Below are 15,745 nucleotides of genomic sequence, written 5' to 3' on the forward strand. Positions count from 1 at the left end.
TTAGACAGAAGAGTACCATGTAAGGAATTGGAATAGCTGTTGTTGTTGTTGTTGATGATGGGCAACTGATAATACTTCACCAAAAACGAACCACTTATATACCACATTTTAATCGTAATCATTTATTTCATTTAATTGAGCAATCAATATTATTCTACTACTTGGAAGGGTTTCAATGTCATGAACCTGTGTGACGGGCAACAAAGAAAAATATTTTTTTTCGAGTACACTTTCACCGAGAGAAAAAGGCTTTTTCCTACTGACGTGCCTCAAGTTTTAGCCGATTCTGACGGCCAGCTCTTGGTGGAAAACTTGGGTTTAGGGGGTACCCGAACACAGAGTTTTCCAATAAAAGCGCGCGAAATCGCTCAGCCTCCCCCGTAACAATTGGAGTTGTACGACTGGGTGAAAAAAAAAAAAAAAAACCCCCCACAGTTAACAAGCAGCAGACCTTATTATTTTTATGTTTTATATTTATGTTTTTATATTTAGTTAACAAATTTGCGCTTATAAAAAAATTCACGAAAAAGGACAATAATTTTTTATCATTCTTATTGCTATACTGTGACTTTTTTTTTAATTGTTGTTTATTTACTGTTAATTCCGACAACAAAGTTTTATCTCATTGTACCCATTTAAAGTTAAAAACGGACAAAAAAGAACGCCGGACCCCGGGGCATTCAAACGTTTACGTACGGGCGTTGACTTGAACGAAAAAGGGCAACTATTTAACTTTTAAGGTTAAAGGGGTTTTATATAGTACGCTATCCCTGGGGGGGGGCCTCTTCTAAACTCTCGGGGTTTCAATTTGAATTGTGTCGATTAAAAATTAAAGAAAATTAAATTAAATAAGATAAACTTACATTGGGTTTTGGGTTTTTGGAACCTTCTCAACCTAGAAATTTTTGGATTCGTAAGTTATGTACGAGAATAGTTTCCAGCCCACTCAATGATTTATAGATTACCCTTTTTTTTTTTTAAGGGAATCGTTAGGTATGAACTTATATAGTTTTATTATTACACGAAACTGCCCAAATATTATTCCCCGCGCGATTTATTCAAATTAAAATTCTCTTTCATTTTGATCATTTTTCTTTCAAAAAAAAATTCGGCGTCAAAATATTTAGTTTGGCGTTTTTGGTACTCCCCAAAAGTACGTCAAAATGCTTTCTGTGAATTGCATTATTATAAATTTATATCAAGGAAAAAAGGCTCCATGCATGTCCACAGGACGGTCACCGTAACCTTTTTAACTTAAACGGTCGGAAAAACGCGATGGTTATAAAAATAATGTTTATCGTTTTCCCATTGGGCCGGGAGTTTAGATCGAAAATCATGGGGGATCCCGATGACGATAAAACAGTTATCAAATTTATACTTTCCCAAAGCTAATGGTGTGCAACGCTACTGGATACCTTATCAAAAAGAAGTAAGAATTTTTTCTTTTGGCAAATCAAAAACCACGGAAATTTTCAGCGAAAACAACGTAAAATCGAAACGATTTTCACTTAAAATTTATTTGAGAAAGTAATGAATTCGGGGGGGATGGAACGTGATACAAGTTCTTAGTAGGTATCCCCTTAATTAGGGGAACTGCTGAAGGTAATTCTTTTAGAAGGCTTACTCTGACCCCGGGGGGCGGATAGAAAAAAAACTTTATTTTTAGTCTTGGAATTTTAAAACCAGCTGATAGCACGGGCTAGTTTTTGTTGGGAAAATTGGGGTCCGCAAAAGATACAGTCGGGGATAACATGTCTGTCAGACAAAAATATTATGGGAGAAACCATTGTTAGAAATATCTATAAAAGATATCAGGAATAAAGGGTAATATACTTTTTGGGTAGAATTGGGGAACACAACAAAAAAATTGAGAAAAATTTGTGCGAGGTAGGGACCCAGATGGCTTTTTAACCCAAATAAACTTTAAGGAACTTCTATCAGTACCGCACCCCTTAATCTTTTTCTGAACTGGAATTATAGGCTTCCAGAGGGCCCAGACCGAATTACCTCCATCCTTCTAGAGTTCATCCAAGTAGCACCCCCTTAAAGTCTTTGCACCCCCACACCCCTTTGGCGAACAAACTTTGGATTAACTAATGCTCCCAAAGGGAATCCCTGGTTTATGTCTTTCCCTCGTCACCAGCATTTCGTTTAGGTCACCAGCCCTTTCACTGGTCATCCCCCCAACATTAAAGTGTACAGAAGTCAGTTTTGTTAATCAATTTCTTTCTAACTTTTAATACTAATTCGTGCGTAAAATCAAATTCGCACTGTGACCAATGCAGTTCGGGTCACGTACCGGTAATTTTAGTCTTTTATTTAAACTGTTTGGGGAAAACAATGTGTACATGAAATATTTTAATTTTTATCAGCCGGGTAAATTTTGGGGGAAAAAATCTCCTACACCAACGAAAAATTTTTGAATGATTGGAGTTACTTTTATTACAGTCAAATATTAAAAGGGTTTATGGCTCATTTTTTGAATTAGGGGAAGAAAAAAAATTTTCACTCGAAGTTCGCAGTCTTTTTCAATTTGCTGTACTTGTAGCAAACCGCATGACTTTATTGATCACATTTTAATAGTTAAAAGGGGATTTTCATCCAAATTAATGAGGCACAAATCTTTTTAAGCTCGAACTTCATTCCGGACTATCATGTACAAAATTTGTAAGATGCTGTAGATAGACTTTGGGGGTGCGACCTTTATACGAAAGGACTAACATTTTTTTCATTAAAACCAAAATTTATTAGCATTTAAAATTTTTTCTGCGAACGTGCATGCACGCGCGCTAAAACTTTTCTAACTCATCTAGAAAAAAAGAAAAATTGGGGGAAAAACGATGGCGTGTCGACGTGTTAATATTTCAAATCGATTAACGTTCCTTTACCTTATTTTCCCAAAAAGTTAAATCTTTTAGCGAACGCGTTCACAACATTTTTGGGACGCCGTACGTTCCTACAAAAAACCCGGGTGTTATCAGTAAATACTCTACTTTGACAATGACATCTTTTTGGGACCCTAATTTTTCCTAACAAAAACGTAGTCTGTGCTTCACTAGTTAAAGTGTCCAAGCAAAATTTAATGTTTTTTTTCTATCCGCCCCCGGATCGAGATGTAAGCCTTCTAACAATTCCTTCAGCAGTTGGGTTTCACGTCGTAGTGCGACACGTACTCTAGTGCGACATGTACCCTATCAAAACCTCCAAGATCGCACTGTCGCATAGAGTACCTACCTGGATCGAAGGCGACACGTACCCTAGTGCGACGAAAAATTTCAAGGGCCCGACACTGTCGCACTCAGTGCGACCGGGACTGTATGCGACCGAAAAAGTGCGACAAAACCTTTACCAAAAAAAAAAATTTTGATTTTCCCATTTTTAAGTTTTAATGAAAGAGTGTAGTCTGTAGAGAAAATAGGTTTTTAAAAAAAAAATCAAAGTTACAACCCACAAGATTAGGTCCCGAAGATTGGGTCCACAAAGGGCAATAGCACCGATCATCTTAAAGTCTTCCGTACTGCGATTTCTTGCGTTGTTTTGGGGGACTAGGCATGTTGCTGCATTTTCCCCTCCAAAGTGCTTGCTTGTGGGGGAAAAAGAAGAATCCTCCTTGGTAGTTTTCAGGTTGTCCCACAGCGTTTATCACTCCCGTAGCCCTCTGACAGATTGAGGGCGACTCCAAAGCAAGGAGCTCATCCAAGGGGGCTTCTAATGTCCAACAGCATCAGCAATTGGGGTTTTCGTAGGGAGGTCAGTATGGGAAGCTTCCTTTTCATATGCTGCTTTGCTTGTGGACAGATTTTGCTGCAGGGTAGGGGGTGGAATAAGTCTTCGTAGGGGCACAGTATTTTCGTTTATGAGACGGAGTCCGGGGAGATCTTCCCCGTGGATCGCCAGTAGGCCTGTCGTCGCGCTTCTAATTTTCCAGGGAGTGCGGTTTTCCCTCGTGGATAACGTTTTTTGAACCAGTAGTGCGTCAGGAAAGGAGGTGATTGAAAAAACATGTTGTGTTGTTCGATGCTTTTGGGGAGAATCATCGTGACTTATATAGGCCCAAGAATATGAACTTTTTATCCAATCGGGATATACCTTCAACGTATGTGTAGGAAGAGGATATAGCTGCTTAAGATTACCCGTGGATCACACACTGCTAGTGGCTTGAACGACCCGAAGGAATTGGATCAGTGGATCACTTCGAAACACGGATGGAACCGACAACGTATTCGCAAGATCAATTCGAAAAAAGTGACGTGAACCACCCCACAATCCTTAATGGGCCACAAGAAGGGTAGGGTTACCTGACTTGGAAAAAATCGGATAAATTTTTTCGCAGTAGGGTACGTACCTGGGTGGTAGTGCGACACGTACCCTAGTGCGACAGAGGGTTTTTTTTGCGGACTTCGCTAGATACGTGTCGATTACAGTAGGGGCGTGTCGCCTACAGTAAGATTACCCTTTCCCTAAGAATCTTTAAAATGAAAACGTTTTTCCGATTTTACTTTAGGTTGATGCGCTAAAAATTTCCCTGGTTTTTTAAATTTGCCAAAGCAAAAATTCTTACTTCTTTTTGATCAAGGGTTTCCCTTAGCGTTTTATCACCATTAGCCCCTTTGGTAAAGGATAAAATTCGATAAGTTTTCGTCTTTTCGGGGTCCCATATTTTCTGTCTAATCTACCGGCCGAATGGCAAAGCGATAAAAATTATTTTTTTATAACACTCCCGTTTTTCCAAAAGTTTAAAATTAAACAAGGGTTTAAAGGGGACCAGTCCTGGGCAAAGACAGGAGCCTATTACCTATACTTAAATTTATAATAATGCAAATTTAAAAAAATTGCTTTTTTACGTCTTTTGGGGGGACCCAAAACGCGCAAAATAAATATATTGACGCGCGAATTGTTTTTTGAAAAAACTGATCAAGTGAAAGAGAACTAATTTGTAATAACATGCCCGGGGGAAAAAATATTGGTCCGTACGTGAAATAAAAAATACTAAAGATACAATACCTAACGATTCCCTTAAAAAAAAGGATATCTAAAATCACTTTGACGTGGACGGAACTATTCTCGCACATAAATTCGAATCCAAAATTCTAGGTCTAGAAAGGTTCCAAAATCAAACCCGCAATGATAAGTTTACTTTGAAATTTAAATTTAAATTTTTTAATTTTTAATCGACACCAAACAAATTGACGTCGGGTTGAGAAGAGGCCCCCGCAGGGGATAGCGACAAATAATATCCTTTTTTTAAACCCTTTAAAGTTTAAAAAGTCTGCCCCTTTACGTTCAAGTAACGCCCCTACGTAAAAAAGTTTGAATGCCTCCGGCTCCGAGCGTTCATTTTAAAGTCCGTTTTTAACTTTAATGGATACAAAGAATAAAAAAAAAGTTTTCGGGAAATTTGCAGTAAATAAACCAATGAATAAAAATAAGTCATATATAGCAATAAGCAAATGATAATAAAATTTTTGCTCCTTGTTCGGTTTTTCATAAGACGCAAAATTGTGTTAACTAAAAAATATAACATAAATAAATAACAAAAAATAATAATTAATAAAGGGCCGCGCTTGTTTAAAGTGAGGCGGGTTTTTTTTTTTGTTTATCACCCAGTCGTACAAGTCCAATTCGTCTCACAGGGGGAGGGTGTGTGATTGCGACAGCGCTTTATTGGGAAAATCGTGTTCGGGTACCTTCAACGAAGTTGCTCCACCAAGAGACTGGGGCCGTCAGAATCTTGGGGTAAAAATTTAGGCAGCGCAAGAGAATAAGCCCCTTTTTTCCCCGGTAAACGGTACTGCAAATTAAGTATCTTCTTCTTTGTTGCGCCGTCACAACGTGCAGACATCTAGAAACCCTTCCAGACATCCCGATTCGTGTGTTTATCATATCCCTGATATATAACCGGGGGGAACACAAAACCCTACTGAATGTAGGGGGGAAAGGAGCTCGAGCCACCTTTTGTTGGCAAACTAATAATCGTTTTATAGTTTCAAAAATTTCGAAAAGCAAAATTTTTCAATTTAAGGTAACAGTAATATTTGAATAATTACCCGATGAAACCAAAGGAACTTAAGACTATTGTCTGAAAATCTAAGCAAGACTATATCGGGTCGAGAATTTACTAAATAGTCATTCTATCCAGAAAAACCCGGGGAATCGGGGGCCCGGGTTTTCAATTTATGGGGGGTCGCTTTAACCTTTGATCACAGCGTCCGTACGCAGCGGAAACCAAGATCTGCTGATGGCAATTCCGCGGTGACCTAATCAATGACGGCTAAAAATAGTAAAAATTTCCAGAACCTTTCAATATTTGATTATACTTTTCCAGCCCCCCGAATGGCCTGTATTTTCATGGCTAGACCCCTTGGATATCGGTTTTGTAGCTGTCTGAAAAACTATAACTATTTAAAGGCTGTTACATAGGCCCTCAACGTTATCCATCCCCAAGCCCAAAAGTGATGATTGTCGAAGCATAATGAAATAGCCCAAATATTTAGCGAGACACAAGATAAAGGCCCATCAAGCACTTTTTTGGGATTCCAGCATAAAATAACAACACCTGTTCCAAACAGTTAAAGTTTAAAAATTATAAACTTTCCTTGCCTACTGAGAATGGAACCACCGGCCAATATGATTTTACGCGCGAATTTCCCCGAATTAACTGAAAAATGAATGCTGAAAGATGAAAGAGAAAACTTATCGCTCCGCGGGGGAAAAATTTTGGTCACGTACATATTTTTTGTTCCCTTTTTAATACAATTACCCGTGCAGAGGTGTTCAGAAACGCAAATCAACTTGCAAAGATTAAATTTTCCGGTAACCTCGCTCAGGCTTTGTATTTATTAAGTTTTAAAAACCTTTTTTAACATTTAACATATTTTGGCGATTAAAAATAGCCTATACATAGGGCGGAATGACAGGTTTTAGCAAGCCCCGGGAATTTCAAGCACCAAATTCTGCTACGCTATGCTACATATCCGGAGAATCGAAGCAAATATTAAGTGGTACCCTGCATGTCCATTCTGGTCGCGTTTTTTTTAAAATTTTTTAAAATTGCAGGGTAAGTCCTGCTTGCTGTTTTTGGGGTTGCGCGGCGAGGGTGGGTGGGGAAAAATTGTGAGAACTCTTTTGGGTTCGTACCTCTTTACTTTTTTTCCGCCCAAAAATGTTTTAAACCGTGGGGGCCCTGTTTTCAAAAAAAGTTCTGAACCCCCAATCAAGGGGTATTTTTTAAACTTTTGGAATGGAAATTGTAGTTTTGTAGCTTTTCTCAAACATCGTCCACGAACTGATGATCAAAAAACATCACGCGGTTTGTACAATCAAGTTAGTATAAAAGTCTTTTTCATATACAGAGGGGGGCTCCAAATGCAAATATTACATTGCCATATAATATTGTAATTTTGGGACAATCACAATACTAATACGATCCCCCCTTTAACTTAAACTTTGTAATCGTATTCCATGCGTGTTGGTAACTGTAGTAAGTTGGGGAAGCTTTTCTTGTCAAAAAAATTTAAAATTTGTTTCCTTTGATAGTAAATTATTTTGTCCCAAATATTATTTTTTAATAAACAAAATTTTTTTGACCAATTAACAAAGTCAATAAATCTGTGGCCTTTAAGGCGCCAAAGAAAATTGTAAAAGGGTCGGGGCAAATGCAGAAAAAGCCCCTAACTGCTACAAAACCCCTAACTGCTACAAAATGCCCCAAGCTACAAACTCCCCAAATGCTCAAACGCGCGCGCAGTGCGTGGGGGGGCGATTGGCAGTTAGTGGCAGTTGTGGGATTAGTGGCAGTTTTGTAGAGTTAGTGGCAGTTTGTAACAGTTAGTGGCAGTTTTGTGGCAGTTAGTGGCAGTTTGTGGCAGGTAGTGGCAGTTTGGTAGCAGTTAGTACAGTTTCTTTGCACTTTGCTCCTCTGTTACAGTACAATCGAAGGGATTATTTGTAAATTAATATCTCGGATGAATAATCTGGAAAAGTGCTTTAATCGATTAGACGACCACAAAACCTCAGCCCCGTTTAAAAAAGAAGGGAGCAAAAAGTGAGCTAAGTACATAAAAAAAAAAAATTTTCATATTTTATTTTTTAGATGATTTATTGTTTTTTTAATGGTGGGAAAAACGATCAAACGCTTATAACCCTTTTTAAATCCTGACTCCCGCCCCCAGTGCATCCCCGGTGAATTGGATTCGGGGAAAAACGCTTTTAAGGCTAAGCGCTTCCTGATTCCGGGGCCTCCCCTTCCGACCTTTAACTTGAGGGGATTTAGAAAAGCGCTTTCTTATTCCCGACAACCATGCTGATTATATAGGAAAAACGCTTAAAGCGAGAAAAACCCCAAGGGGAAAAAAAGCGGGGATTTCAATTTTAGGAAGCGATTATCATCTATCGATTGTGAGTGTTATACGCGTTAAAAAAGCGATGACTAAAGTTTAAAAAACGCTTTTTAATTTTTATAGCGATTTTTTTAGCGACTTATAAAAACTAAATTGCAATAACTTATATTTTTTAAGTGCTTAAATTAAACGCTTATTATTAGTTTATCACTAAAAATCTGGGCACTGAGGCGAGATTTTCGATTTTTCCCGCAGACGAGAAGCGGGCTATTATTTACTGGGGGCCCCGCTCAGCCCGTCATTCCGCCAATCTCTATTTTTGAACTAAAATATAATACCTGAGGGCCCCCCTAACGGGAAATCACACAAAGCGAGTCACCTCAGATAAGAGTTCAGAATGACGGGGGGAAGTTTTAAAAAAAATAAACAGTGGCGCCTATTTAATATATTTAATAAGTGGGAAATTCCCAAACGGGAAACGTCAAAAGTTATAAATATAAAAAAAATTTACTTTTCCTCTTCGGCCGCAAATTCCCTCCACAAACTGTCGGGAATTATTTCGCGGGGCCGAAGAAACGAAGGTATTTTTATATAATTATATTATAAAGGTTCGAACAAAAAGCTACGCCGCGCATTTATCACATCGGTCGTGACCCCCACGGGCGTTTCAACAATCGGGGGACCCCGCACTCGGCGCGGCGGGTCAACAATATATGACAAGCCCGCTCGCTTTTCGGCCAACCGCTTTTCTCCGGAAAATCGCCAAACCCGGAAAATCGCCTTAGTCGCTAAAAAAAAATAAATAAATTATAAAGGGTTTTTAAATTTATAAGCGTTAAAGTTAATTTATAAGCGCTTTTAGAAAATTATCGCTTTTTTGTATTTATAATTATATTACAGCGCTTATAATCCATAATTGATGTATAAACAAGTTTTTGAACCACTTATAATCGATAAAGAAGTAATTATAATTATAAAACGGTTTTTTAAAAGCGCTTTATTTAGAAGTTGCTCTAACCAGAGCCCTCTCGCTTGCTGTAGCGCGCGACCGCCGGAGGCGGCAAAGAGGGCTCTATCCAGGGCCACAAACTGGCACCACAAATCGTGGGTGCCAGATTTCCTCATCCCATATTTCTGATGCCGCGCGGGACGTGTCAGTCAGTTTTAGTCATGTCCGTGGATTGTGATTGTAATATCGGAAAACAATATTTTCTCATTGGATTTGATTTTTGTAGGGAGCTAATATACCTTCTTTGATCACGCACTCCATTTAACAAATTTTGCTTGTTCCTTTGTTTGTTGCAATCATTCGGTTGATCATTCGGCGGATGCTCCAAAGGGCCGGGACATATTTTAATGTTAATAATTCTCAATAACCAGCAGACTTGTTACCAGTTACCTTGCTAGTGCTACTCTTTTTGCTTTTGTCGTTTGCAATTGGACTTTAGATTAATTTTCTCATTGGATTAGATTTTTGTAGGGAGCTAATATACCTTCTTTGATCATGCACTCCATTTAACAAATTTTGCTTGTTTCTTTGTCTGTTGCAATCATTCGGTTGTCTGTTGCAATCATTCGGTTGTGAAACAAGCGCGTCACGCAGTACGCGTAGGCACATGGCTATGTGAAATTTAGAAGCGCTTAAAGTTAATAAGCGATTATTATGCATTATCAGCGCTGATCAAAAATTTCTTTTGTGGAAACTTGCCGATTTTTGGTCTCAAGGAGGATACTTATACAAAAGAGAATTGAGAAACTCGGCGAGAACATTTGTGGTGTTTTTGAACAATTAATGGAAAAGAAGCCATGATTTTGAGCTGCTCGAATTTGGAATATATCTGCTGAAAAACTTAAACCTAAAGCTGTCAAAGTATCATCTTTAAACTCTAGCACCGTTCATCAGATACTGATCAAAGCTAAAAACTTCGCTGACCGCTCTTACTATAAACAATAAATCGTCGCCCAAATTTTAAGAAAATTCTTGTGAAAAGGCCCTAATTTGGGAATGGGTATGAAATAAATCTGTATCGGTGTATTTTTGGACGCTGATTCCGAATCAACCCCCATGACGTAGGGTAAAAATGCTTCCCTGGAGAGTTATATGGGCAAAAAATCGTTTTGGTCACGTGACAGGCTAGTAAAACATGAATTCGATTGTTTAGGGCTCGGGTTGGGGTTAGGGTTGTGGTAATAGGGTTATAGATAGCTTCGGGGTTAAATATATTATGGTTTGGGTTAGCCTAGGGTTGGGATTAGGGTTTATGTAAAACCGTTTTGTACGGCTGCAAAACCATAAAAACCAAAGTCACGTGAAATTTTTGGGCGAGCGAATTAGTATTAGTAAGAGCCAAAGAACTCAGACTGTCTCAGTGTTTCAAAACTGTGTTTATTTCTCCGGATCGCTCGGTCGCCGGATCGAGGAGCGTGCAATACATAAAGAGTTGGTTCTAGATTTAAAGGGGAAGGTCAAGGAAAATCCTAATAAACGTTTATATTTTATCAGGACTGGTAAAATTTGTGATATGAGTGAGATATAATTGTTTACTTCTTATCTAATAAAATAGATATTACATATTTTTTGGCCATTTTTATATGAATTTTTACACTTTATATTAAATGGAAATATACATGCATTCTGGAGTTTAAATTATCACTTTGTCGTACCATGCCAGCCGATTTCAAATCGGCAATTTTTATTTTTAATAATATTGGTTCTTGATATAACTATAAGTGGGATATATAAATGATTCATTTGATTTCAATTTATAGTTACTATAGTTACTATACATATGTTTTGTACATCAACAAAGTAGTCATGTGAATGTGAACCCTATTTACTATCTAGCCCATTTCTATTTTTCTAGGTCAATCAAATTCTACTGATGGATCACATCACAAATTAATCGTCACTGATTGGTCATTGGCCGGATGACATGGTCTGATCTCTTTGGGGGTAAATTTCATGATCCAAGGTCCGCCACCGGGTAGACTTAGACTTTTCTTTTTCAAGAGAGTGTTTACTCATCAGGATCATTAGTACTCAATAAATGAAACGTTATCTCACATCAACATAATTGAAGAAGACATATTGATTGTTAACAAAACTTACAAATGTGGAGATTTCGATTCAATAGATTGATTTAAATTCAATAGATTTGAAATACACCACAATTCAATAAATTTAAAATAACCAGCGCCCGGCGCTGGTTACAAATGTTACTATTTGATAGATTTAAAATAACCAGCGGTGTTCGCCAGAGTTGGTTTATGCCGAGTAAATACAATGTGCGACTTATTTTTGTGGTGTCTAACCGTGACCAAATAATAAATAAATGAGCCGGAGAAAATGTTCTCAGAAAGTGGTTCCCTGATTTAGTTTAACGGAATCAATAGTCAAATTGATCTTACACCGTTATGTTTGCCCTTATGCTGTTTCTACTGCTACTGCTGCTGTTTCGTCTGCTGCTACTATTTCTTCTGTTTCGTCTGGTTTTATTTCGTCTACTGCTGTTTCTACTGCTGCTGTTACTGATGCTGATGCTGAAGCTGATGCTGAAACTGATGCTGACACTGTTTCTGCTACTATTGCTACTGTTTCTACTGCTATTAATACTGCTGCTAATGGTGATATTGATGCTGGTACTGATAATGATACTGATGCTGTCTTTGTTTCTGTTTCTGCTACCATTTCTTCTGCTACTGATGCTGCTACTGCTTTTGCTGTTGGTGTTTCAGCTGCTGCTGCTGCTGGTGTTTCAGCTGCTACTGTTGCTGGTGTTTCAGCTGCTGATGTTTCAGCTGCTGCTGTTGTTGGTGTTTCAGCTGCTGCTGCTACTGCTGCTGCTGCTACTGCTGCTGCTGCTGCTGTAAAATAAAAGAAAGCGACTGCCTTTCGTTTAAGTTTGTTAAACATGGAATAAAGTGATGTTCTCAGAGATATGTCGTATAGAAGAGGGTTAATCACCGAATTTATTGGTAAAACAAGGATTGAAAATAAGGGATACCACGGCGTTGCATCTAAAATATCGGCATAATGAAAGCAACAAGTAATGATAAAAGGTACCCAGCATGCAAAATCCGTAAAGATAATCCATTGAGTAACTTTTTGCAGTTTGGTATTTTTTTTCTTTATCTGTTTGTCCATCTCCAGATTTTTTGTAGCGATTTTGTCCAGCTTTCTTGCAGATTTCTTTACCTTAATCACTATTGCCATATAAGAAACTGCTATAGTGACAAAACACGCGAAATTAACCCATTAGGGACGATAGGGTCGTTTACGACCCACCTTTTCTAGAGGCTATAGAGGACAAACCAAAATACTAAACACCACGAATCTTTCGCACATATGCTCAAAATTTATTGGGCTACATTATTGACTTTCCAGTCGAGACCCAATTAATCACTAACAATTAAATAATTAGACTAATTAGTCGTCATAATTGGAAAATATTTCACTTAACTTCTTGCCTTTATTGGGACATTAAAACTTTATGTAGGCTTATTTTTTTGAGAACAAAATAGTTGCGGGCAACGATTTTCTTGGCACAAATGAAAAGCCCGTGATAATCAAATGTTCACAAACAGAGCTAGACGCTGTTCACTAACTGCGGTCGCATACGACCCACTCGTCCGGGTCGCAAACGACCCATCACGGTTTTTCAGCTATTACTTCTGAAACAAAGACGTTAGGACAAAATAAAAACTGTAGCATAAGTTAAAAACGTATGGTCAATACTGTGTGACTCTAACTTTTCAAAAATAGAGAATTTGGGTCATTAACGACCCACTCGGCTCACTTGCTTATTACTACATTTTTCCATGTAACTTCTTGAATTCCGCCTAAAACATGACATCATAAGTGCAAAATCGCCTCTCAGCAAGTGATTATCATCATAAATTGCGAAAAATCGGTTAAATGGGTCATTAGCGACCCACTAGGACCACAAAATTGATTAATTAAATATAATGTAGTCAAACTATTACAAATATTAGTATAAAAACATATTATATCTTGGTCATTACTCCTGTACGATGATTTAACTTTTAAAATCGATCGACTGGGTCAATAACGACCCACTCGGAAGTTGAACCACTTCATTAATTATCATGCTGTTCCACCATCAAGAAAGACACTCGTAGGTCTTAATTCCACACAAACCACGGTGGCTGACAACTAGACCTTCTGAGATCCAGGGCCAACTGAAGGGCAGTCATCACTCATCAAAGAGCTGCGAGAATAACACGACTGCATATGCCTGGAGTTGCGTCCTGACTATGGTGTGTGGAAATCTGTACCGAAAGGACCGTGGCCGTGTCGTAAAAGAAAAGGAGATCGGCCCTCGTTCCTAACTTGCTAGGTTATAGCCATGCTGTTGTTGTTGCTTATTAGATTCTGTTACCTTTTTCGTCAATTTCGAATCTTGGTAAACGACCTGCTACAACTCACCGCTTGAGACCCAGGGTCCCACGGTGATCAGATCATGTCACTCAAGAAAAATCCCCTGAACGAAGTTTACGAGATATCCTGTAACCTTGGGTAAATACTGAAAGAAGAGCGGTCAAATTGCATATTCTAATCCAACATGCCAATCTGTTTGACATTCCTAGAAAGTACAAGAATAACTAAACAACTGCTGCATTCAGATGGCTGAATGTACAGCTCTGTGAAGAAGGACAAGGAAAAAGCCCCCCCCCCCCCCATCTGGCTGGTGGTACTGCAATCTGCAATCTCTCAGACAACTACGTCGTTGTGGGTAACAACCCCGCAACAACGAGGCAGCTTTCAAAACGAAACCAAGTATTACGTAATCGGCCGAGAGAGAGGGGGGTTTCCTAATGATTACGCTAGTGTAATTTTGACATAATAGCTGTGTGGTGGGGTGTGGGGGGGGGGCGGGGCTAAAAATTGTCCAATAAGTGATTACGTAATATTATGTCAATGTGAACGGCCCCTAAGAAGTAAAGAAAGGAAGCTGCGAAATGAGTAGACGCAGCCATCTGAAATCTGAATCCAGCAGTTGTATAGTTCTTCTTGGACTTTTTAGGAATCGGGAAAAGATAGGCACGTTGTTTGTTGTCTCACGACATTACGGTCGTGTACTAACAGCTGATAAACTCACCTACCTATCAATCCAATTCTGCCCATTATTCGTCAGTGATTGGGTGACGTGATCTGCACAGATCACCTTGAGACTCCAAATCTCAGGAGGGCTAGTGGTCATCCACCCGGCGTGGTTTGCGTGGAATTAAGACCTACGAGTGTCTTTCTTGATGGTGGAACAGCATGATACTGATAATTAATAACGTGGTTCAACTTCCGAGTGGGTCGTTATTGACCCAGTTGATCGATTTTAAAAGTTAAATCAACGTACAGGAGTAATGACCAAGATATAACATGTTTTTATACTAATATTTGTAATAGTTTGACAACATTATATTTAATTAATCAATTTTGTGGTCCTAGTGGGTCGCTAATGACCCATTTAACCGATTTTTCGCAGTTTATGATGATAATCACTTGCTGAGAGGCATGTTTGCACTTATGATGTCATGTTTTAGGCTGAATTCAAGAAGTTACACGGACAAATGTAGTAATAAGCAAGTGAGCCGAGTGGGTCGTTATTGACCCAAATTCTCTATTTTTGAAAAGTTAGAGTCACACAGTATTGACCATATGTTTTTAACTTATGCAACAGTTTTTATTTTATCCTAACGTCTTTGTTTCAGAAGTAATAGCCGAAAAACCGTGATGGGTCGTTTGTGACCCGGACGAGTGGGTCGTATGCGACCATAGCTGTATCTTTTAAAGTAAACGAGATACAGATTAGCTTTTTTGGATATCTCATTTTTGCTGTAATGTGACCTAGTGTGTTAAACGGCATCAAAATCGGCAAACTTTAAAACTCGTCGTCCCTAATGGGTTAATGCAAATGATCAAGAAAACAAAGCCCTGTTGAGGATCATTCCTTTTGACATAATACTTAAATAAACAGACAGGTGCGTTACCATAGAACGAAAGTTTGTAACGAGAAATCCCTCCGTAGTCATTGGAAAAAATAGCGTCTACAAGAACCTTTATTTGAGCCCAAGTGAGGTCCTCGGCTGCTATCCTGCCATAATACTTCTGAAGTATTTCTCGGTGTACATATTTATCCGGACAGCCAATAAACAGTGAGTTTGAATTTTCGTATTTCATACCATTCACAAAGAAATCTTCGAGTTCTTCAACTAAAGGCAGCCAAGAAATAACTGATGATACCATCAAGATAGTGAAAAGTATTACGACCACTTTTATCAAACTTTTGTTTGTGACTTCCTTAGGTATCACTAAATTGTTATTATATACACCGAAAGCTCTCAGTAAGCCCAAAGCAGTCATGGATAGCAAAGATACTTGGGAGCCGGTA

The 15,745-nt window shown here is 38.5% G+C and overlaps 2 protein-coding genes across 3 annotated transcripts in view; one reads left to right on the forward strand and one right to left on the reverse strand.

Annotated features, from left to right (window-relative positions):
- The window catches only part of LOC134819580 (uncharacterized), a 776,807-nt gene that overhangs the window by 317,690 nt on the left and 443,372 nt on the right, over window positions 1-15,745 (reverse strand). The gene's annotated exons all lie outside the window — the stretch shown is intronic.
- Window positions 11,268-12,214, forward strand: LOC134820137 (antifreeze protein Maxi-like). Its single transcript, XM_063830359.1, has 2 exons — window positions 11,268-11,292; window positions 11,733-12,214. The coding sequence occupies exons 1-2, from the start codon at window positions 11,268-11,270 to the stop codon at window positions 12,212-12,214; spliced, it is 507 nt and encodes a 168-aa protein (XP_063686429.1).

This window comes from Bolinopsis microptera, chromosome 8 (genome assembly GCF_026151205.1).
Source record: "Bolinopsis microptera isolate Bmic1 chromosome 8, MBARI_Bmic_1.0, whole genome shotgun sequence".
NCBI classification, from domain to species: domain Eukaryota; kingdom Metazoa; phylum Ctenophora; class Tentaculata; order Lobata; family Bolinopsidae; genus Bolinopsis; species Bolinopsis microptera.